General features: G+C 39.7%; 2 protein-coding genes across 13 annotated transcripts in view; one reads left to right on the top strand and one right to left on the bottom strand.

Annotated features, from left to right (window-relative positions):
- metro (membrane palmitoylated protein 7-like protein metro) overlaps positions 1–9,706 on the top strand; it is an 86,024-nt gene extending 76,318 nt beyond the window's left edge. For all 7 annotated transcript variants that reach the window (XM_070083884.1, XM_070083882.1, XM_070083885.1 and 4 more), the window contains one exon: positions 6,343–9,706. The gene's annotated coding sequence lies outside the window, so the exon portion shown is untranslated. The remainder of the gene's footprint in view (positions 1–6,342) is intronic.
- A 2,048-nt stretch (positions 9,707–11,754) lies between these two features.
- The window catches only part of LOC128687669 (uncharacterized), a 58,935-nt gene continuing 44,529 nt past the window's right edge, over positions 11,755–26,160 (bottom strand). For all 6 annotated transcript variants that reach the window (XM_070083888.1, XM_070083886.1, XM_070083889.1 and 3 more), the window contains exon 7: positions 11,755–18,748. In XM_070083888.1, the coding sequence (XP_069939989.1) occupies positions 18,449–18,748 (300 nt within the window). In that variant the 3' untranslated portion in view covers positions 11,755–18,448. The remainder of the gene's footprint in view (positions 18,749–26,160) is intronic.

The following is a 26,160-nucleotide window of genomic DNA, read 5'->3' as shown; positions in this document are numbered from 1 at the left end:
GTCCTTACTTGTTTATCATTCCAAAAATTCACAAGCTTTTAAGAAGAAAACCTTGGGCCTAGAAGTGACTGAAGATGATGTGGAGTTGATGGAGGAGCATAGAACTGAACTCAGCACAGAAGAACTTGTAGACCTTCAGAGGGAGCAGCAACAGATTGCAGTGGAGGAGCTGCTGTCATCAGAGGAAGAGAAGGGAAGGGATGGTGTGCCCATTGCACTTGTCCAGGAAATATGTGCTAAATGGCATGAAGTGCAGGAGTTTGCTAAAAAAACACCATCCAGACAAAGCAGTGGTCATCCATCTCTCTAGCATGTACAATGATAGTGTAACGTCTCAATTTAGACAAGTATCAAAATGGAGCCTGAAACAAGCCTCACTGGACAGGTTTTTAGTGAAAGAGCCAGTGAGCCAGAACAAGGTGTTGGTGGTGAAAAGAGACAGAGAAGAGAAACAACACCAGAAGGATAGTTTTGACATATTAATGGAAGGTGACACTCCTTCCAAGCAGTAACATCCTCCTTCCTCTCTTCCACCTCCTGCATCCAGTATGCCATTAGCTCTCCTCTGACAGGTAGGAGGTAGTTACATTTTTATTTACTGTACAGTATTTCATTTAAAGTTTCTGTTAATACTATTCATTTTAAGTTTATGTAGTTAGTACAGTGGACCCCCGCATAACGATCACCTCCGAATGTGACCAATTATGTAAGTGTATTTATGTAAGTGCATTTGTACGTGTATGTTTGGGGGTCTGAAATGGACTAATCTACTTCACAATATTCCTTATGGGAACAAATTCGGTCAGTACTGGCACCTGAACATACTTCTGGAGTGAAAAAATATCGTTAACCGGGGGTCCACTGTATATTTTTAATAAATTATATTGTCATTTGGGGTCTGGAATGGATTAATTCTATTTACATTATTCTTTATGGGAAAAATTGCTTTGGTTGTCATCGATTTTGGTTGTCGAATCAACATCTGAAACTAATTAAATTCGACAACCAAGGTTCCGCTGTATCAGTATTGAAAAATAAATAAATGCAAGTTACGGACTTGCCACCTTCATGCAGGGTAATTATCTCAAGTTTCATCTCCAAAGTAATTGCTTTTGCACCTTCATAAAGTTGAAATATAAGTTAAACCGTCATAAGTCAAGAAGCACCAGTATTTACCTCCAGCAAGCAACTCTATTCTACTATGACCACCTTTGATTCACACTTGAAAAGTGGCAGCTACTCTTATAATGCCTTTACCAGTGTTCTTAGTCATTTCTTGTAATACATTTATTTACATTGTAATAGAGTTTACTAAGCCAGGTGAAGGCTTTGGTCAAATGACCAAACACTCTAGTCATTGGGTAGTCATATGACAGACTTGTGTCACGAGACGTTTCTCCATTAATGATAAATGTAATTCCCATATCTTAGGATGAAAGAGAGACAAAACAGCATAAGCATTTATTATAATATATTTTGCTCAAGAGGAGCTTTAGCAACGATTAATTCAGGTTAATGTGGTTGTTAATCTAATATTTTGATTAAAATGTAAAACTTCCCCCAGGGTCTCTAAAAAATTCTTATTTTATACCCTGGGACCTCAGAGAATTTACTATGGCCTACCGAAGTAATCTTGTATTTGAATATTACATTTGTAGAATAATATTTTACACCTAAGTTGTAGATAATGTTATATGTACCCTACTTTCGCTGTTTGGTGCCAAGTCATCCAAGAAAATTAGAAAATGAAGAAATATAACCTTTTGTACAGGCTTAGCAATCGCCCAGTAGGTAAGTGCAGTAGTGTGTGTTGAATATAACGGGGCAAGACCTTTGTCCCAGCCCTTGTAAACTCTGCAAAATGTACTGAATACATGAATAAGTAAAATGCTTTAGAGCAGATGTATGAACTAGTAGAGGACTGTAGACTGAATATATGGAAGGTCATTGTAGACTGAATGTATAACAAATGACTTGTGGTTTTCTCCCTTTCCCATTCTTGCTTATGGCTTAATAATGGTCCAGATGAGACTGAAAATGGGTTAGGTGCAAATTGTTCCAGCCACATAATAATAATCTTTATTTCTGCAAGTACATGTATAAGGTATACAGGCCTAACTGACATCAGTGACACACTACTATGTAGAAAGCCACTTGTGCAGAGTATTTCGGGCAAATTAGGTTAATTTTGTCCCAGGATGCGACCCATACCAGTTGACTAATACCCACGTACTCATTTTATACTAATGGGTGAACATGGATAGCAGGTGTCTTATGGAAACGCGTCCTACTGCTTTCCAGCCGTACCGGGGATTCGAACTCCGGACATCAGTGTGTGAGCCAAGTGTGCTAGCGATCGAGTTATGGGGCACATATTGTTACTTGTGTTCTTTATTTTCTATGCTAAAATTTTTGGAGAATTTTCTCCAACATACTAGATTTAGAGAAAATAAATGTTCTGCATTTACCATAAAAAACATTCTAATCTACTTATGATTTTTACAAACAAATCAGAACTGACAAAAAATTCTGTGACTTCCTCCTCCATCCATATTCCATAACCTATCACCAATACAGGAAGACTCAGTAGTCAGTAGCACTGTAACAGCCAGGAATTACAAAAATCAAATGTCATTGGAGAATTGTATATGAAAGCCAGGGGCAGTGCCAGCATTTCTTTACTTGGCAATGTTAATGTCATTAACTATATTCATAAAATTATTTTTGCTCTCTTGGGCCTCAGTTACAGGGTTGAATCCATTCATAAATTATTTATTCTTTTTTGGAGTTGCATTTTAAATACACTGGTACCTTGACTTACCAGTGCCCCAACTTGGGAGTTTTCCAAGTTACGAGCTGTCGCTCAATCGATTTTTTGCTTTGAGTTGAGAGCCAAAATCCAAGTTATGAGCAAGCTTCAGGTATGCCGCCACTAGTTGGCAGTGTATTTGAAGTCAAATCCAACTCTGTACCCAGAGGAATGTCAGGAACTTCATCCCATCCCACATGCACTTCCAGTCCATAACTGGAAGGATAATACTCCCACACTAATCACAGATTGTAGTGAGGCACCTCATCTTTGTTTGGTTTTTGTATGAATCTGGGGAAGAGGTAACCTCCATTTCAACAATCAGAGGTTTTTCCAGAAACATTAAGGTGGGAGGAATAGTGATGGTGGTGGGTGGAGTAGTGATGGTGGTGGGTGGAGTAGTGATGGCAGTGGATGGAGTAGTGATGGTGGTGGGTGGAGTAGTGATGGTGGTGGGTGGAGTAGTGATAGTGGTGGGTGGGGTACTGATAGTGGTAGTAGTCATGGTGGTCAGTGTAGTAGTGATAGTGGTGGGTGGAGTAGTGATGGTGGTGGGTGGAGTACTTACTGATAGTGGTGGGTGGAGTATACAATATTTCTTATTTATAAATACATTTTTCTTATTTAACAACCCATAACCAAAAAATTGTTTTTTTTTTTTTTGGGGGGGGGGGCTGGAATGGATTAATGGCATTTCAATTAATTTCAATGAGAATAATTGGTTTGATATACGAGCACATTGAGTTACGAGCTCTGTCACTGAACGAATTAAACTCGTAAGTCAAGGAACCACTGTATACTCATTTTTGATGCTTGAGTCATGATGAAACATGGATACCGTTTGCTCTACAGGCATATCTGTAAATGAAACATGGATACCCTATGTGCTCTACTGTGTATCTGTAAATGAAACATGGATACCCTGTATTTTCATTGATTGGTTGCTCATCACTATCTTGAATAGTGTCTTGTGCAATTAGTTTCAATTCTGTTTTCCATGATGATGTATTATTTCTTCTTGCGGGTGCATCCACAACAGTTGGCCAATACCTGGGTACCTATTTTCTTCTAGGCATACAAGGGCAACAGATGTATGGAAAAATGTTCACCATCATCTACCCCAGGATTGAACCTGTGTCCTTCAGTTTTGAGTTAAAGGCGTTACCATTGAGCTGCGAGTCACTTATGTCGAGATCTTTGTTAGGTCATGTTAAGTATTTACACTTGACAAAACTTAAAACGCTCTGTTTTTAGATACTTATTCCTTTATCCAGTTGATTTAGTTATTCTACCTCTCAGTACAGTAGTTACTGTATCATTCTTGTATCACTGAAGCACCTGTAGGCCTAAGAATAATTGTGTAATGCTCATTCCCTTATTGACTGCCTGATCAACTAGGTTGTTGCTAGTGACCCTCATATTTATCACAAGCTGGTTGATCAGGCTCTACATATTTATCTTGCTTATTAAATACTACCATCACCATGAGTCCTAGCAGTTCCAACTGTAGACCTACTAATATATGGACTCAGTGCTTGCTTCACACCCTCCAGTGACATTTTTGTACCAGTAGCAATACTGTACCAGCAAAAAAAAAAATTATTAAAGGCATACACTTATAACCCATTTGTCCTACACCTATAGTGTGGCGTTTATTTTGGTTGGACCAGATTTCTTGAGTTTTCCAATTTAATAAATGGCAGAGGGGTCAGTTTTGAGAGAACAGTGTTCCGAGTTACAGTTGCAAATTAACAGGGATGCCATATATATATATATATATATATATATATATATATATATATATATATATATATATATATATATATATATATATATATATATATATATATATATATATATATATATATATATATATATATATATATTTTTTTTTTTTTTTTTTTTTTTTTATAAATTTTTTTTTTTTTTTTTTTTTTTATTTTTTTTTTTTTTTTTTTTTCAACAAGTCGGTCATCTCCCACCGAGGCAGGGTGACCCAAAAAAGAAAGAAAATCCCCAAAAAGAAAATACTTTCATCATCATTCAACACTTTCACCACACTCACACATTATCACTGCTTTTGCAGAGGTGCTCAGAATACAACAGTTTAGAAGCATATACGTATAAAGATACACAACATATCCCTCCAAACTGCCAATATCCCAAACCCCTCCTTTAAAGTACAGGCATTGTACTTCCCATTTCCAGGACTCAAGTCCGACTATATGAAAATATACATATATGTATATATATGTTGAAAGAAGAATATATATATATATACATGTAATATATATATATATATATATATATATATATTACATGTTCTGGCAAGACAGTGATGGAGTGAATGATGGTGAAAGTTTTTCTTTTTCGGGCCACCCTGCCTTGGTGGGAATCGGCCGGTGTGATAATAAAAAAAATAAATATATATATATATATATATATATATTATATATACACACAAAAATAATTCTCTCTCTCTTGCTCTCTCTCTCTGTCTCTCTCTCTGTCTCTCTCTCTGTCTCTCTCTCTGTCTCTCTCTCTGTCTCTCTCTGTCTCTCTGTCTCTCTCTCTTGCACTCTCTCTCTCTCTGTCTGTCTCTCTCTGTCTCTCTCACACACACAAAACCAATGATAATGAAATCAGAAGGAGGAAAATGTACAGTATGTTAAACAATCAAAGCGGTAGTAAACATTAAAATTTCATGTAAATAGTTAACTCAGAAAGAGAATAGTTGTAGTGTATATAGATAATGTTGGGCCTTCCCTTGCCTTCTTACAGATGTGTATGTTAGTGACTTGTTTTGTTGATAATGTGTACAGAAACATTTACATTAGCTTGACCCTACCCAGGCTAGTTATGAGAATTAAGAATAGCATTAGCTAAACAATGTTCATAGAAAATGAAGGCAAATGAAAGTTTAATTTTATTATATTTAACAAGCATAGTACAGTTTTTTTTTTATGTAGAACTAATCACTTGAAGCATATCTTAGTATTTAGATTTCCCATGTGGGAAATCCATGATCCAAGTAATGTTGTCTTGTGTCAAGTATCCAACTAGGCACCATAAAAGTAAACATATGCACTCATTCCCTGATAATATTTTCAGTTTACTGAAATACATTACTCAGGATGAAGCATGAGACACTTTTGCAACAGATGTTGCACAACTGGATCATTCTTCAACTTGTCATTGGTCAAAACCTCAATAAAGATTACCAAATAATTGGGATCTTGTCAAGAAATTATAACTTGTTAAAGACGGGAGTTAATATCAAACGTAATTATGTAAACAAGCTCAGAAACTCGTATTAAATTTTGTATTTGTGTTATTTATGCACTTGTAATATTACTGCATCACACAGATATGCAGCTTTGTATTCATTGTGTTATTGGCATTACTGTTCTAAACATTAGTTTTCCATTTAATTAGATCTTTATTCATTTTCACTTAACTGAAAGTGATAAGCACACCTGTTGCATTTTTTCCCCCCCAATGTTAGCTTCTCTCTACCTTATGGCACTTTTTAGCCCACAGGCTGGTGCATTTTTGTGATTGTAATAGCTGGATATGAGTCCTGGAGGTGAGAAGTACAGTGCCTACATTCTGAAGGAGGGGTAAGGGTGTTGCAGTTCGGAGAGTCATCTAAACTGTGATGTCAGCACGCTTTTGGCAAGACAGACGGCAATTGAACAAATGATCGTGAGTTCATTTTCTCTTTTTGGGTCACCCTACCTTGGTGGGAGACAGCCATTATGTTAAAAAATAATAATAAGCCATTTAGCTTCAGCAGTGCACAACTTGAGTAAAACACTTGATGTTAGGCAGAGCTATCACTTTATTCAATATTTTGCCAAGATAGCATCCTTATAAATAAAATATGGGAACATAGTAAGGCTTGAAGCACTTTCCAGTGGATTATTGCACTACTTTAACCCATAGGGATCATGTTAAAGACTTAAACACTTTTGCAACATTTGGGAATCTTTACTGTGGAAATGTTTCACCAACAAATGATGAACCTGCACCATAGGGGTCATACATCACCTGGGAATGGGAGGTAATCATTTAATTCAAGGAAGAGGAAGGTAGCTCCACTTCATTGGATTAAGAACCCTTTAGTATGAAGGCACCCTTCTGTGAAAGATCATTTGGCTAGAGGCTAAACAGCAGCTAACATGCAGGGGATACCACATTATTATTATAATCAAAAAATGCTAAACTCACAAGGGTCTGGGGATACCATAACATTAAGGATGTTTTACTTTTGTTATATGTAGTTTAACAAGCAGTTATCAATGCAAATTGTAAGCCTCTTCATTTTACATCAGTTAATAGTTATTTTTTCTTTAGTTCATACAGTAGTGTGACTGTAGCATTTTCCCAGGGAGTCTGTGTACTGTAATGTTTATGAATTTTTTAAATTGGCTATTTTTATTTTTACTTCATTAGCTTCCATATACTACACATCAAAGTGTTTTACCATCATTAAACTATCTGTTAAATAACCTACTTATAAAGAAATGTCAACATTGTTATACTTTTGTAACAGCATAAAATTAACCATTTCTAAAATAGTGGAATGCTATGTTTTTTAAATAGTCTTTAAAGTCTCATAACATAGTTACTTTGTACAGTACTACTGTATTTATAAATTCTCATTGTATAGTACAATCATTGTTATTTATATATTGTTTAGTCATTTTCTGTAATGTAAATGTTTTACATTGTTACAACTTGGCATGCTGTTCTCATGTTTACTTTGTGTGAAGCAATAAACCTATGCAAATCGTACAACTAAAGAATAATGAAGGCTCTGGAGATTGCTACCCATTAAAGATCTTGAAACATTATATTTGAGTTGGGTAAATTGAGATTTAGAAAAAATACTGGAAAGTACTTGTTTGGCAGTAGAGTTGTAGATAAGTAAAACAAACTGCCAAATAGTTATTGAACTAATAGTTATAAAAAAGGGTTAGACAAATAAATGATGAGTGAAATTGGCTGGGTTTGAGGATCTGCCTAGCACGAGCCAGTAGGCCTACTGCAGTGCTCCTCTATTCTTGTATATTTAAGCCTGCATCATTCCTTGGTTTGTGTGACTATCACGAGTTTAGCGCTTCACAAAGTACAAAGTTATGTTGTGATAGTTAATGTGTTTGTTCCTTACATTTTAAAGTACTGTAGTCAGACTTATGATTCTTCCTGGAATCTCACTTTATAATATTTGAATATTTTGTGATGATTGTCAAAGACAATCTCATCTTTTATTTATTAATGGTGATTAATTATACACCTTACCTTGTATGATAAATTTTCCCATACCTGTGTATGTTAGGTTAATTTCTTATCTCATTCAATCTCCTTATTCCATAATTTAGGCAAGGAAAAAAATCCATACAATTATCAGTAAATTAATTGTACATTTTTATCTTGAGTAATATCTGTTCCAAACATTGTCATCATTCATCTTTACTGACAATTTGTGAAGTGTGAGGCAATGCTTGCATGATAGGAAGGATGAAAATTGTTTATGACAATTATAATTTGTAATTATGTGCTTTTATATTAATTAACTTTGCAGTGCTTTTTCCAAGCATATTTGGTGTTGCCAGTGTTAATCTATGCAAAGTAAAGATTGAATTCACTTTCAAGAGTTATACACATATTGTACATTGACACACATACACAGAACAACTCTGTGCACATTTCATATTATAGTTTGACTTGTCTGAGCTGGATATAGGATGATTTTTTTTTTTTTTACCAGAAAATTACCCCTGAAAAATAGCAGACTTTATATGTACAGTATATAGCTATACTTATTTCATAAGTCAGGGAATACCGTTAAATATAACTAGTTTCAACAATACAGTCGGACTAGATGTTGAAGGTGTAGTCGCCTTGAGAACCGTTGTGATTGCTAGATTAGCTCATAACCCTTCTTCCCTTGTGACACTTGATTTACAGTGTTGTGCATTTTTGATGTTTACTTTGTCGGTGGAACTTTACAATCTTCCATGTGTGCAGTAGGACATGAGGTGAACCTGTAACTTAAAGACTTCCTTAGCATAAGTAAATGTATTGCAATAAAATTTGAAACCCTTACATTTCAAAGATAAGTTGTCTCAAAATTCTGCATCATTCCAGTTGATCTCATATATCAGTATATATTGTAACTTCCAATGTGATTCATCAGTGGCCTTTTAAGTTAAATTTATCTAATAGAGCAAAGGGGGAAAATTAAAACCTAATGCAAATTGTGAATGGAAATAGTATTGGAAAATGGGAGTTACAATAACTATTACACTATTAGAATATATTTAATATTGTTCATGATATAAACTTAAAAAAAATGTATATTAATAGGAATTTACAGTAGACTAACAGCATTTCTCAAATTGAGTATAGGTACAGTATTGTCTTCTTTAAGCTATTTTGGTTTGATATAAAAGAAATTGCTAGATGTATAGTGAATGGAATGCCTGTGCCATGTTGCAGTTTAAGCAGCATCCCAGACATAATAGTTTGTCCACTTGTGTACCATCCATTCTCGTTTCTAGCTGTTCACTCTCACACATTACATTGCTATCTTTTTTAACAGCTGTACTTGTACTGTGGTTTAGGCCAGTAAGGCATTCTACTTTGGTCTTTACACACAGGATACACGATAATAAGCGTTTTAGAAACTGTGTGATTGTTCAAATGGTGTAAACACTTTTTACTTTGTAGTAACAAAACTCCATTTCAAAGCTTATTCATTACAAGTGATTACAGTGAACAACTTATGATTTGGGTTATGAAGCATTGATGTTCTTCTAATCATTCACACATACCTACTGTAATTTTTTGTTAACTTTATAATTGGTAATCCTGAAATAAAGATTAGATGAATAGATTGTTTTGTAAGCCTTCTGAAGGAGTGATGTAAACATACAAGTGGGGTACAAAAGCACTGGAAAGACATAAGCAAACACTACGGCATATTAGAAAATGTTTGTCCTGGGACCCTAATGATACTGAACTGATGGGGGCACAACTGCCTTAATTCTGCCAAGAGAACTAATGTGGAGGGGCCAGACGTGTTAACCCTATATTTCAATGGAAATAGGTTCTGTTATAAAACACACAATTGTAAAGACAGTATATTAAAGGTAAAATAAGGTATATTATTATTATTATAATCAAAAAGAAGCGCTAAGCCACAAGGGCTATACAGCGCTGCAGGACAGGAAGGAAGCGAGGGCATCAGGTGGCAAAAGGGAGGTGGATGAGTAATAGGTTACAGATGACAGCTGGGCAGTGGATGGTGAAAGGGTAAAGGGCAGCAAGAGACTGAGCTAGAAAGGGCTGAGGGGAGTGCGTAAGGTATCATCATCAGAGTTTGTGGAGTAAATCAGTCGTTGTCAAGAAGTCAATGAGAGAGTCAGGATTAAAGGAGGGTCCTTCAGCAAGAAGGGAAGGTAAAGAGAGAGTAGTAGAACGAAGACGACGTTGGAGGTAAATTCTGCGTGCTCGTTGATAGAGAGGGCAGTCTTACAGAATGTGGCTAATCGATACTGGAACTTGACACTGCTCACAGAGAGGTACAGGGTGCCTCTCCATGAGATACCCGTGAGTAAGACGAGTGTGGCCAATGCGAAGACGGGAGAGAGTGGTCTCCCAACCACGGCACTGATGGCAAGAAGACGGCCAGTAACCTATGCTCGGTTTAATAGAATAAAGTTTGTTACCAAGCAGAGTTGACCAACGTTGTTGCCAACGGGCGTGAAGGTGGGTAACTATTGCAGCAAAATAGTCCAGAAATGGAACACCTCTATAGGAAATTGGTAGGTCATGTACTGCTGACCGCACAGCAGTGTCTGCCTTTTCGTTGCCCTGTACGTCGACATGACCAGGGACCCAACAAAAAATAATATCTTTATGCTTGGTAGAGATACGGCATAGCCAAAGTTGGATACGGAGAACTAGGGGATGAGACGTATCAAATTTTCGTATAGCCTGTAGAGCACTAAGGAAGTCTGAGACTACTACAAATGATGACACAGGCATAGATGCAATACGAATAAGTGCTGCAAGAATGGCATACAATTCAGCAGTAAAAATGCTAGCCGAAGATAGTAAATGCCCCCGCACGACGCCGTCCGGAAACACTGCTGTGAATCCGACGCCGTCTGAAGACTTAGAGCCGTCTGTGTACACAGCGATGGCATGAGAATAGGAGTGGAAGTGATCAAGAAAAAGAGAGCGGGAAGCCACCGTAGGCAGTTGAGCTTTCGAGCAAGGGAGTGAGAAAGAACAGACCCGAACAGCTGGAACTTCCCAGGGGGGTAGGGAAAAAGAGATGCTACATGAACATATAAAGGTGGTAACTGGAGGGAAGACAAGAGTGAATGTAGGCGAAGAGAAAAGGGATGGAGCAAACAGGGGCGGCGAACGAATAAAGAATGTCTACTAATATCGGTGACCATTCTATAAATGGAAGGATTGTGGACATCGTGAGAGCGTACATAGCGAAGGCAATGGGCATCACGGCGATCAGACAAGGATGGAACATTCGCTTTTGCATAGAGGCTCTCAACAGGGAAAGAGCAAAAAGCACAAAGGCACAAATGTAATCCTTGGTGATGGATGGGGTTAAGGCTAGAGAGAGTAGCAGGAGAGGCCGCTGAATAAATCTGGTCACCATAATCGAGTTTTGATAAAATGAGGGCTGAATGTAGGCGAAGCAGAGTTCGACGATCAGCTCCCCAGGAAAGATGAGCAAGGGTTTTAAGAAGGTTTAGCCGGCATCAACCCATTCATGTGACATCATTTGTTCAAGTTGTTAAATTAATCAAAATCTTTTCTATAATATAGTTTCCAGAGACCAAGAAAACGAGAATACAACCACAAATACTATACGTAGAGTCGGCATTTCCAGGCACTGCGTGCTCCAGGACCTGACCACACAGACCCATTCTCTCACATGTGGGCCTACTAGCTTTCTCCTGCCTGATTTGAAGCCGCTAGAATTTATGAGTATATATACGTCAAACACGGTACCTCGCAAACGTATATATACGGCCGCGACAGTCAAAGGGTTAAGAAGGTTTAGCCGGCTGTGACAAGTTGCCTTCAGAGAGGTAATGTGAGGTTTCCAGGATAACCTACGGTCAAAGAGAAGGCCTAGAAACCTGACTGTATCATGTTCGGGGATACGGGAGCCATAGAGATACAAAGGATGATTGGAGATGACAGAGCGTCTAGTGAAAGTAATTTGGCGAGTTTTGGTACTTGAAAATTTAAACCCATGCGTGGTGGCCCAAGTGGAAACACGGTCGACCGCATGCTGGAGAGAAACTGCAATGAGATGACAGTCAGCGCCTGCACAAGCAATAGCAAAGTCATCAACATAGAGTGATGACCAAATATTGGGCGGAAGAACACAGGCCAAATCATTTATAGCAAGGAGAAAAAGTGTTGTGCTTAGAACACATCCCTGAGGGACACCTTCAGCTTGGACTAAGTCCGGGGAAAGAACATTATTGACTCGAACACGGAAATGTCTGTCAGTTAAAAAGTTCTTAAGGAAGGATGGTAGATTGCCTCGGAGGCCTAAGGAATGGGCCTGGGCCAAAATATTATACCTCCAAGTTGTGTCATATGCCTTCTCAAGGTCAAAAAATATGGCAATAACTGAGTGATTATTCACAAAGGCATTACGAACATACGTATCCAAGCGTAGTAAGGGGTCTATGGTAGAACGGCCCTTACGAAAGCCATATTGACTAGCGAAGAGGCTGTTGTGTGTGTCTAAATACCACATTAAACGTCGATTTATGAGACGATAGTGGGAGGCATCATGTCCTGTAGTACCCGGTTTGCGGAAAGGGAGAACAATGGCAGATTTCCACAGCTGGGGAAGAACTCCTTGTGCCCAAATAAGATTGAAGAGGTGTAAGAGGACTACAAGGGCTGACTGATGTAAATGTTGTAACATACGAATATGAATGTCGTCAGGCCCAGCTGCCGATGATCAGCAAGCTGAGAGCGTTGCCTCCAGTTCTTGAAGTGTAAAAGGCACATTATACTGTTCTTCTCTGAGAGAAGAAAAGTCCAAGGGTACTAACTCTCTGGCAGACTTTGAGGAAAGAAACGAGGGGCATAGATGGAGCCCCCTGGAAATACGGACCAGGTGTGTGCCAAGTTCAATGGCAACGTCGAGAGGGTTTGCTACATCGACACCAGCGACCCGTAGAACAGGAGCCGGGTCAGGAGAGTATTTACCACTCAATTTCCTCACTTTTTACCAGACTGCACTCATAGAAGAAGCAGAGGTGATGGTGGAAACATAGTCTCGCCAGCAAGTGCGTTTAGCTTCACGGATGACACGGCGAGCGATTGCACGCTTCTGCTTAAAATCAAGAAGTCTCTCAGCGGTTCTATTATACCGGTACCTGCCCCATGCAGAGCGTTTCAAACGTACTGCACGAGCACAAGCAGGAGACCACCAAGGCACGCACTTCTGAGAATGCCTGCCTGAGGTTTGGGGTATAGAATGAGAAGCTGCGGTATAAACTGACGTCGAGAAGAGGTGTAGGAGCTCATCAATGGAGGATGAAGAAGGAACCTCACTAAAAGCAGTGAGTTGCGAGTAAAGGTCCCAATTTGCCCGATCAAATTGCCAGCGAGGGCTACGGAAAGGTGGCGAATAGGAAGGAGAAGTAAGAATGATTGGAAAATGATCGCTGTCATGTAAGTCCGGTTGAACAGACCAGGTGAAGTCTAGTGCAGTGGAGGAAGAGCAGACTGATAGATCGATGCAAGAGAGAGTATGAGTACGAGGATCAAAATGGGTGGGAGTACCCGTATTTAAAACATGGAGGGGGTGAGAGGCGAGAAAAGCCTCCAACTGGATGCCTCGTGAGTCACAATGAGACCCCTCCCCCAGAGGAAATGGTGGGCGTTAAAATCACCAAGTAACAGTAGTGGTGGTGGTAAGGATGAAACTAGAAAGGCAAAATCTGGGATAGAAAATGCTCGAGAAGGAGAGAGATATAAAGAACATATTGTAAATCACTTATTGAAGTGGATACAGGCTGCAGTGTAATGCAGCGAGGTATGGACAAATAGTTGACAGTACAGAATATCATTGCACAGAAGAAGGGCACTTTCATTAAAGGTCCCATCTGAGAAAGGATCCGAAGAATACAATAAATTATAGCCTGAGATAGGTTGGAAAACAGCTGAGTGTAATTTTGGTTCTTGTAAGCAAGCACCAACAGGGGAAAACCTGGAAAGCAACATCTGAAGCTCACCCCGATTACCCCTGAGGCTGCGGATATTCCACTGTAAATAGGCCATGATTGGCAATAAAGAAAATACCAGGAATCCGTAGGGAAGGGCACCTACGGACTAGAGGGGTTAGAAAAGTCAACGTGTGGTGGCATTGGAAGACGTTCAAGTAGCGAAGGAACGGAGCGTTGCGAAGAATGGAGTTGTGGAGATGGAGGAGAGGGAAGAGAGGGAGTAGGAGGTGGATCAGTGTCCATTGAAGGTTTAGTCTCTGCAATATATTCTGAAATGGCTTCAAGTGTTTCTGAATTCAAAGATGTATGGGAGACAATATTGGAGGTAGAAGGAGGAGGGTGAGTAAAGATTGGGACAGTAATGGACTGTACCAAAGTAGAGGGGGACGAAAGAGTGTAGGGAACTGGAGGAGAAGTGTGGGAGGGGACAGAAGAGGGGGAAACTTGGGACGGGATGGGGGTGGAAGGTATAGTACGAGGAGGAGGGTGAACCTCCACACTTGTAATAGAGCCAGTGAGAGGGGAAGAACTAGACACAGACTGGAAAGGTAAAGTGCGGAGGTGGAAGAAGGGAAGGAAGGGGCATAGAAGATTTGAGCACGGGATTTTTTGGACTTCTGAGAAGTAGAGGGGCGATTGGTATAAGGTGTCGTACGGGGTCTTGTCGATACTGGGGCTTGTGAGGAAGGACGCGAAGATGTGAGAACAGACTGAGTTGTAGTCGGGACATCAGAGCCAAGGACAGCAAAAGGATTAGATGCTGGAGTGGCTATGGGAGGGGCAACAACAGAGGAGGCTGCAGAAGATGGGACCCCAGAAGTGGGGGGACGTTTTGAAACACGAGAATAAGAAACATGGGGTAGTCTCCCTTGGAGGCGGAGATGAGTAACTGCCATAGCATAAGGGAGACCTTCTGCCTCTTTGAGGCAACGGATTTCACGCTCATTCAAGTAGGCCTGGCAACGGCGAGAGTACGAAGGGTGAGCCTCATTACAATTAAGGCAAGATGGAGGTTGACTGCAAGATGCATTAGAATGGTCGTCGGCACCACAGACTGGGCATTCGGCTATAGATCTGCAATATTTTGCTGGGTGACCAAAATGCCAGCAATCTCTACACTGTTGCGGTGTAGGGATCACCTTTCGAACTTGTAACCGATGTCCCGCAACATAAACAGAGGATGGGAGTTCACGGCTGTCGAAAGTTAATCGAGCCACATTGCAAGGGTAACATCTCCGCCCGCGGGCAGGAAGGACATAAGTGTCTACTTTGAGGATTGGGAGATCCTGGAGTTCCAGCTGTTCAAGAATGTCATTGCCACATGACTGGAAATTCTGTTGGACTATGGTATGGGGCAGAATGACAGTACCACTACAAGAATTGAGAGAAAGATGTTTTTCAATAGTGATAGGAGTAGTATCGATATGCGAAAGGAGAGAAAGATCATGAGCTTGGGTAGCATTCTGGACAGTTACAATGCGCGTACCGCTCTTGAGAGCATGAAATGAAATATCTCTACCAACATGACGCAGGAGCGCTTTGCCAATACTATGGTCAGAAAGATAGGCAGAATTAGAAGTCGGTCTTAAAGTAAAGAATTTAGTCCATTGTGTGGTCCGAAACTGAGCATGGAGAGGGAGTGCATGACATGTCGGTCGTTCCCGAGTAGAATGGGAAGGTAACGAAGGAACATCATCAGGAGATTGACATTGGCGTTTAGGAGTAGGACTGGAGTTGATCCGTTGTGAAACGGGCTGGCAATTCGAAAATTGCCGTACCGTAGAGGGAGAGGCCGGAAGCATACTCAAAGGAGAGCAGAGGTCAGACAAATCGAAGGAGTCAGTCGTAGCCCCGGTACCTGAAGCGGGTGAGGAAACAGCACCAGCAAGAAGTACAGGGGCATCAGGAGTGTCCGAAGAGTGGTCTAAAAACAAGGCAGGGTCAGAATGGGGTGCGGTATCAAGAAGGGGCCCGGGGGTAGTGGGTTCATGGATTGGGTTCTCCATGGTTAGGTTACTCCTTTGCTTTTTGTTTTTAAGAAAAAGAAGAAAAGAAAATAAAAATAAAAAAAGAATAAAAAAAGGGGGGAGTGGGGAGGAATAGTTCCCAGGAGGAATGAAAGGGCCGGAAATCTCCCTCCGCGCCCAAGAGAACCTCAGCACCGCTAGTAGCGCAGATGCAGCATGAAACCCGTGCCATACCCTACCCTTCATGCCAGTAAACCAGCAATCTGGGATAGCAACCTCGCATCTACCGAGCTACCTTGGTGGACAAAAGAGAGGGCGGCCGGATATCCGCCACAAAGCATACCTCCTTCGGCCACCACCCCCGGAATCCGAAAGGAGGCTTCCAGAGCTACACTCCGGGATACCGGAGAGGGATCGAGACATCCCCAGGCAATCCAGATTCCACGGCAAACTATGCCACCGCCAAGAACCTCAACGGAATGGGATGGACCCCGGTATCCTTTCCCCTACCTAGGAACTAGCGCGCCTGTGGGAGAAATCCCAAAGGCCAAAAAGAGGAGGGGCAAAAGGGAGGGGTGGGGAGGAGGAAAGGAAAAAGGGGAGGATGGGATAGGGAAGGGGGGATTGGGGGGTAATTAGGTTCGGTCTGAGGAAGGAGACCGACAGGTCTAATTCCTCAGACCAAGAGCCTCTTCACCACAACAAAGAGCCCCCCTTGAAGAGGAAAATAAGGTATAGTAATGGGAGGAAAACAAACAAGTATTAAAGAATTGTGCATGGTGATGTTCTGTTTGTGAGTATAAAAGCAGATTATAATATAATCATGGGGCAGCGCTAAACCCATAGGATTATACAGTGCAGGTGGGGGGTGGGAGGCATTCAGGGAACTGGAACACGGTATAAAAGCAGAAGAGAGCTTGGCGGCTCATCCATTTTTTGTTGGGTAGTTCCTCCCAGTCTGGATACACAACTATTTCTGGGCAAAATGAGAGTTGCTCAAGAGGTAAAACTTATAAGTAACCAAAATGTTGACAGTGTGTCAAAACATTGGGTTAAGGCCACCAAGGAGAAGTAATTGCTTCAGATGACTGACTGGGTGCCCATGTGGTGGAAGGCTGGGCCAGACTACATATTTATATACTCTAAATACTTATCCACTGAATATATAATTACATTTGTAGAACAGTTTTAAATAGCCTATTCCGAAAGGAGTGATAAGTTTTCAGAAACTGAGGTGGACTAATCATGAATGTAAGTACAGTGGACCCTTTGTTTTCATGATTAATCCGTTCCAGAGTGTTTGCCGAAAAACAAAATTCACAAAAACTGAAACCATTTTCCCCATAAGAAATAATGTAAATCCAATTAATCCATTCCAGACACCCAAAAGTATTAACAAAAAATAATTTTTAGATTAAATATACATTTACATACAGAAAAGGATGAAAAATCAATATAAAGAAATATCAACATCACACTTACCTTTACTGAAGATTCCTGTTGGTGTACTGAAGATGAGAGGAGAGAAGTTACTACTGTTTGGAAGGGGGCTTCCCTTCCATAAAGACTTTAGGTACCGAGTCCTTATCTGGCGTTACTTCCCTTCTTTGTTTTTAATGACACTAGGACCAGCTTGAGTCATTGGGCCCCTGTCGCTCAAAAAATTGTTCCAGAGAGCTCTGTTTCTGGCGTCTCTTTAAGATTGCCTTAAAATGGGACAAGGCATTGTCACAGACATGGCTTACAACAGCTTTGCTAGGGTGATGTTCCTCCACAAACATTTGCACCTCACTCCATTTTCAAGAAGAAGACACTTTCATGAAAACTGAGACTCACAAAAACCAAGGGTCCACTGTATTCCCCTAGACTTTATAAGGCATAAATGAACTACCCTACACTAGAGCATGCAGCAAGAACTGTAACATCAAAGTAAAATGGGGGTTTAGCAATTCTTTTTGATTATAATAAAAGTAAAACAGGAAGACAACATAATGGGGAAGCTATGATGCTATGAATGGCTCTTGATTCAAGGAATCAGAAAACATTCCTATTCGATTAAACTTGATTACCTCCCATTTTCCAGGCCCTGTATGACCCCTACCCTAAAGATTTAGCATTTCTCCATGTAGTACAGTATACAAAAATAATGGTTCTGATACATTATCTTGAATAGTGTAAAGGTATCTCCAATCACTGAATAGTCAAACAAAAAATAAACTACTACTGTGTTATATATGGGCTAAGTAGTGTTTGTTATAGGATATGACATACAGTACTTGGATACTATAGTAAATAATTCCATTATATTCATATGAAAGTGCTAAAACTATCGGGGTTATACAGCTTAATCTTTAAAATTACTACATTTTAAGAACCTTTCATTTATCATACAAGTCAAATTCTTCATTAAAGTAGTCTTCCTCTTCCTCCGCAGACTCTTCCTCTTCTACACTTTCTGAAGAACTGAGAGACATCCTCCACAAATATTCCACTTCGTTCTTACTACGGAACTCCCTCTTGCACAGCTGATGATATTTATTAGCCCACTGATGGATTTCCTTGGTTCTTGCCACAGTGTCATACAAGTCACCAGTCTCTTCTAATGATTCTGAGCTGCACTCTTGTACTGACTGATTATAGCGGTGGTCTGCTCGTGCCTTGACTAGTCTTTGCTGGACCTGCAGATAAGACAATTGTGTCCAAAATGTATTATTATATTAGTGGAGTTCTCAACTCATAAGGGTCATTCACTGCTACATAGTAGAGGTGAGATAAAACAAAAAGTGAGAGGGGATATCAGCAGTTAATGTAGGAAACTGGTGTCATGAAGTCATAGAGAAAATCTGCATTGAAGGTGGTATCATCAGAGAGGGCAGACAAAGAAATCACGCTGGGGCATTAGTGAAGGTGTCTGAAATGAAGTTAGTGTGTTCTCTGATGAATGAAATAATTTATCACAAGATGCTCAACTGTCAACATGACCTAATAATCAAATGTATCATGTAGCTTCCTGAAGGTGTAATTACTGTTACAGGTACCCTCAAGGTTCCTTGATGCTGATGAGGTTCTCTTGATCTGGGGAACTGGATCTGTGCTCCAGTTCCCTGAATTGAGCCTCAATGTATTTCACACTCCCCCCCCCCTCCACAGGTACTGTAAAATCCCTACGGGTTTAGCACTTCCCCATAATGATAATAATAATAACTGCAAGAGGTTCTGGTGTAGATTGTGAAGTAGGTACAAGCCTATGGTCTGGTATAGGTGTAGGTGCACTTTAACCTTCCTCAAATACTGTAATAAATTTAATAATTATCATGACTGAAGAGTACAAAATGGAAATCAGAATAAATAAAAGGGATATAAATACGTAACATGCTGACAATAATCGAAGACGGGACTCAAAGCAATGTATTCAAGTTGGATAAATTTAGGTTAAGAAAGGATGCAAGAAAGCACTGGTTTAGCAGTAGAGTTGTGAATAAGTGGAACCACCTTCCGAGTAGCATCACAAAAGTGAGAACTCTGGGAGTAGTGTCAAAAGTGAAAACTCTGGGAAACTTTAAAAACAGGTTGTACAAGTACACGAGTGGGTGTGGGTGGATGCAAGTTGGCCCTGCCTAGCATCGGCCAGTAAGCCTACTGCAGTACCCCTCCATTCTTATGTTTCTTATAGCTATGATATATCTGTGACTAGTTTTGAGTCTTCCTACACCAACAGCCTGGTCTAGTGGGCTGTTGCTGTTGGCAGCCAACTAGCTCACATATCCATTGCAGCCTGGTTGATCTGGCACTTGGCAGAGGTAGTGATTGAATTTCTCCTCAAAGATTTCTACACTTATTCAGCAATATTTCTGATATAGTGTACTTTGCAATCTTTCTCATATTTTAGTAAACATTTATTTACAAGTACAGTGGACCCCCGCATAACGATTACCTCCGAATGTGACCAATTATGTAAGTGTATTTATGTAAGTGCGTTTGTACGTGTATGTTTGGGGGTCTGAAATGGACTAATCTACTTCACAATATTTCTTATGGGAACAAATTCGGTCAGTACTGGCACCTGAACATACTTCTGGAGTGAAAAAATATCGTTAACCGGGGGTACACTGTACAGTGGACTCCCGGTTAACGATATTTTTTCACTCCAGAAGTATGTTCAGGTGCCAGTACTGACCGAATTTGTTCCCATAAGATATATTGTGAAGTAGATTAGTCCATTTCAGACCCCCAAACATACACGTGCAAACGCACTTACATAAATACACTTACATAATTGGTCACATTCGGAGGTAATCGTTATGCGGGGGTCCACTGTATTAATTACACCTCATTTGGATGTCTTCTTAAATCTACATTCTTTTCAAAATTAATAAAAATAAAAATTACACTTCAGAGGACTCCCATTTTTTCCTGATAAATCGAGATTGGATTCCTTCTTTTCAAGTAAGAATTAGCCATCTGGGCAAGTCTCTAAACCTCTTGCCCTTGTTCACCTAGTAGTAAAATAGGTACATTAGAGCCCCTGCTTTATGGCGTTCCACTAATACAGACATTTCAAATTATGACCAAAACTTGCTATACGGCTCCCCCCACCTGACTTTCTAATATGGTTACATTCTCTGTGAGCTCCATAACCACCACGTGTGGAAACTCCAAAATTTCGTGTTTTTAAAAATTATTTCATATTTTACATATACAGGAAGGCCCCACTTATACGGCTGGTTAGGTTCCAGGCTACCGCCGTAAAGCGGAAACCGCCGTAAAGTGGAACACCCTTTTTTTCCACTTACAAATGCATGCAAACACTAGATAACAAGTTTACACTAACATATACAGTGGACCCCCGGTTAACGATATTTTTTCACTCCAGAAGTATGTTCAGGTGCCAGTACTGACTGAATTTGTTCCCATAAGGAATATTGTGAAGTAGATTAGTCCATTTCAGACCCCCAAACATACACGTGCAAACGCACTTACTTAAATACACTTACATAATTGGTCGCATTCGGAGGTGATCGTTATGCGAGGGTCCACTGTATTAAGTTAGTAATAGAACCAGGCATCAAAAAACAATAAAAAAGTACAATATACACATAGTGCACTCATTACTTACCTTAAAATATTTATAGTCTTAATCTAGGGTGAGACAAGTAGTATTTATTGTAAGAAATCAAGTGTGGTATGTATGGTAGTCAGCCAGGCTACCATACCAGGCCACCCCACCCACACATACATTTCTATGATATTTAAGCATCCCAGAGTGATAAAATGTATATACAGTTCACTCATTACTTACCTTAAAATATAGGTGAGATGAGTAGTATTTATTGTAAAAAATCAAGTGTGGTATGTATGGTAGTCAGCTGGGCTACCATACCAGGCCAACCCACCTACACATAATATTCTATTACATTTAAGCATCCCAGAGCGATAAAATGTATATACAGTTCACTCATTACTTACCTTAAAATATTTGTAGTCTTAATGTAGGGTCAGGAGTAAGTAAATGAGATAAAACGAATAAATGAGAGAGAGAAAGAATGAGTGCATGAGAGAGGACAGGCGCAGAGTTATGTAAACAAACCAGGTGAAGGTAAGTTTTGTAAACGAAGTGTACACGTCTGGTTTGTGTACAAGTTACATTGTGTACAGGTTGTCTCTACATTGATACGGTAGAATTAATAAAGAAGAACACTCCCATTCTCATGTAACATCATTTTGAGAAGAAATGATGCTCTGAGTGAAGGCAATGGAAAAAAGTCACTCTGACTTTTTTGGGTTATCGTAGGTTCTCTACACATATGTTGTTATGTATGATAATCTATATAACTGTATTTGTGTATACCTGAATAAACTTACTTACATACATACGAAAGGAATAATTTTCTACAGTTACCCCCAGTAACACATTTTCTCTTATGTTAGATTAGAGAAAATGTTATTCTTGGCATCACTTGTACAAGTTATCTGGCTACCACATCTCATATTTATGTTTATTTATTCTATTGTAGGGTGTATTTATCATCTTTTTATGTTATGTATCGTGTTTATTATATAATTTTGAAAAAAATATCATGGATGGATTAATGAAAATGTGTATATTAACGTAATATACAACATTTAATGAGACTCGGTGATTATTATTATTATTATTATCATTTCTAATATGGCATCACTTGTGCAAGTCATCTGCTACCACATCTCATATTTATGTTTATTTATTCTATTGTGGGGTGTATTTATCATCTTTTTATGTTATGTATCGTGATTATATAATTTTGAAAGAATATCCTAGATGGATTAATGAAAATGTGTATTTAACGTAATATACGACATTTAAATGAGACTCGATGATTATTATTATCATTACTAATATGACGTCTGGAGACATAAGACACTCTTACTGATTTTAATGTGTACCTGCATGCCAGCACAGTATATAAGTTTATTTAAGTACAGGTATACATAAGTATAATTATCAGAGTATATATAAAATATGAAATAACTTTTAAAAACATTTGAAATTTTGGAGTTTCCAGACAAAATGGAGAGACTTAGTGCTTACTGAGCTCACGAAGAATGTAAACAAACAGGGTGGGGCGCGGTGACCGTATTAGAAAGTCAGGTGGGGGGAGCCGTATAGCGAGTTTTGGTCATAATTTGAAATGACCGTATTAGCGGAACGCCGTAAAGTGAAACGCTGTAAAGCAGGGCCCTCCTGTACAGTGGAACCCCGAGTTTCAGCCATAATCCGTTCCAGGAGCTAGGCCTAAAGTCGAAACGGCCTAAAGTCAGAGCAATATTTCCCATAAGAAATAATGTAAAACCAATTAATCTGTACTTTCCAAAAATATTCACAAAAAATTAATTTATTTAAAGAATAAATACTATAGGTTTACATACAGAAAACAATGAGAAATACATATAAAGCACTAATTTTAATGGATAAATGAACATTTAAATCAATTTTACCTTCATTGAAGATGCTTGTTGGCATATGAGAGAGGCAGGAGAGTTTGTTTGGAGGCAGGACAAGATAGTCCTTCAATATGACACTAATATCAACTCTACAGGTTATTTATCTAGCACAATTCATCTAATATGACATAATAAGCAATATTAATAACATAGAAACATGATATATACTCTAGAATGAATAAAACATGTCATATGTCTCTCTCCCTAACCGACAAGCGCTGCTTTGTTGTTTGTTGTTGGGTGTATAAGGGCCACTGAAAGCTAAGCCTTACATAGTGGCGGTGATGGCAGCAGCAGAGACAGCGCTCTTGTCAGTCGCCCTATATAACTCCAATAACATTGGAGGAGTCAGTTTTGTGCACTCCTTTTTCTATCGATTAATCGCTTTACTTGCTACACTGTTAATGTTACACTGGCTGGCGCTATAGCCTTTATCGACTAGTGCTGTTTTAGTATCGTACATATCGTAGAATTATTGAAGAAGGCATATTCTCCCCTCTCTCTTCCTCCTCCACTTTGGTACTTTGCTATAATTTCTTCAATTATTTCATAGTCACAATCAATAAACAAGCACTAAACAATGAATTTATTGTGAAATGTTTGGATGAGCACACAGGGTAATGTTCACTCAAGGATAAACAAAGCCAGACTGGCTCACGATGCCTGCGCAGGCAGGTGGACAGGTCTGGTACACTGGCCTAAATGGGGGACAAAATTTGGCCAAACAAAGCGGTTGAAACCCGAAGCGTCTGATTCTCAGGGCAGCCGAAATCCAGGGTTTCACTGTACTTTGATAATTACACTTGTGTATACCTATACCTAAATAAACTTACACACTGTGCTGGCGTGCAGGTACACATTATGTCTCGAGATGCCATATTAGTAATGATAATAATACTCAATAATAATCACCGAGTCTCATTAAATGTCGTATATTACATTAATATACATGTACACATTTTCATTAATCCATCTATGATATTTTTTCAAAATTATATAATAAACACTATACGTAACATATAAAGACGATAAATACAACCCATAGTAGAAAAAATAAACAAATATGAGATGTGGTACCCAGATGACTTGTACAAGTGATGGCATGAATAACATTTTCTCTAGTCCAACATAAGAGAAATTGTGTTACTGGGAGTAACTGTAGAAAATTATTCCTTTCGTATGCCTTCACTCAGAGCATCATTTCTTCTAAAAATGGTGTTACATGAGAATAGGAGTGTTCCTCTTTATTTATTCTACCATATCAATGTAGAGACAACTTGTACACAATGTAACTTGAACACAAGAAGTAAGACACGAGAGAGAGGGGTGGGTAGATTGCGTTTTCCTAGACTGCAGGAAGGCCTTTGACACAGTTCCCCACAAGAGATTAGCGCAGAAGCTGGAGGATCAGGCGCATGTAAAAGGGAGGGCACTGCAATGGATAAGGGAATACCTGACAGGGAGGCAGCAACGAGTCATGGTACATGAAGAGGTATCACAGTGGACGCCTGTTACGAGCGGGGTCCCACAGGGGTCAGTTCTAGGACCAGTGCTATTTTTGATAAATGTGAACGACATGATGGAAGGAATAGACTCTGAAGTGTCCCTGTTCGCAGATGACGTGAAGTTGATGAGAAGAATTAAATCGGACGAGGATGAGGCAGGACTGCAAAGAGACCTGGACAGGCTGGACATGTGGTCCAGTAACTGGCTTCTCAAATTCAATCCAGCCAAATGCAAAGTCATGAAGATTGGGGAGGGGCAAAGAAGACCGCAGACAGAGTATAGGCTAGGTGGACAAAGACTACAGACCTCACTCAGGGAGAAAGACCTTGGGGTGACCATAACACCGAGCACATCACCGGAGGCACACATCAACCAAATAACTGCTGCAGCATACGGGCGCCTGGCAAACCTGAGAATAGCGTTCCAATACCTTAATAAGGAATCGTTCAAGACACTGTACACTGTGTATGTTAGGCCCATACTGGAGTATGCAGCACCAGTCTGGAGCCCACACCTGGTCAAGCACGTCAAGAAGTTAGAGAAAGTACAAAGGTTTGCAACAAGGCTAGTCCCAGAGCTCAAGGATATGTCGTACGAGGAAAGGTTAAGGGAAATCGGACTGACGACACTGGAGGACAGAAGGGTCAGGGGAGACATGATAACGACATACAAGATACTGCGGGGAATAGACAAGGTGGACAGAGATAGGAAGTTCCAGAGAGGGAACACAGGGACAAGGGGTCACAACTGGAAGCTGAAGACTCAGACGAGTCACAGGGACGTTAGGAAGTATTTCTTCAGTCATAGAGTTGTCAGCAAGTGGAATAGCCTAGCAAGTGAAGTAGTGGAAGCAGGAACCATACATAGTTTTAAGAAGAGGTATGACAAAGCTCAGGAAGCAGAGAGAGAGAGAGGACCCAGTAGCAATCAGTGAAGAGGCGGGGCCAGGAGCCGAGTCTCGACCCCTGCAACCACAATTAGGTGAGTACAAACCAGATGTGTTTGCCTGGTTTGTTTACAAAACTCGTGTATGCCTGGTTTGTTTATATAACTCCGTGAGTGTCCTCTCTCATGTATACTTATTCTCTCTCTCATTTATTCGTTTTATCTCATTTACTCACCTCTGACCCTACACTGAAACTACAAATATTTTAAGGTAAGTAATGAGTGAACTGTACATGCATTTTATCGCTCCGGGACACTTAAATATTATGCGTGGGTGGGTTGGCCTGGTATGGTAGCCTGACTGGCTACCATACACACCACACTTGATTTCTTACAATAAATACTACTCATCTTGCCCTACATTAAGTCTACAAATATTTTAAGGTAGGTAATGAGTGTACTGTATGTGTATTTTACTTTTTTATTGTTTTTTAATGCCTAGTTCTATTGCTAGCTTAATATATGTTAGTGTAAACTTGTTATCTAGTACTTCTATGCATTCATAAGTGGAAAAATAGGGTGTTCCACTTTATGGCAGTAGCCTGGAACCTAACCTGGGCCCTACTGTACCTGGGTATTAATTGTTTTGGGTAGCATCCTGGGCAAGGAGAGACTTAGACAAGTTTTCTTACACTGTTGCCTCTGTTCCCTAATAGTA

The sequence above is a fragment of the Cherax quadricarinatus genome, chromosome 11 (assembly GCF_038502225.1).
Source record: "Cherax quadricarinatus isolate ZL_2023a chromosome 11, ASM3850222v1, whole genome shotgun sequence".
Lineage (NCBI taxonomy): Eukaryota > Metazoa > Arthropoda > Malacostraca > Decapoda > Parastacidae > Cherax > Cherax quadricarinatus.
Note: the sequence above shows the minus strand (reverse complement) of the source record. Positions and strands in the feature narration are given on the sequence as shown.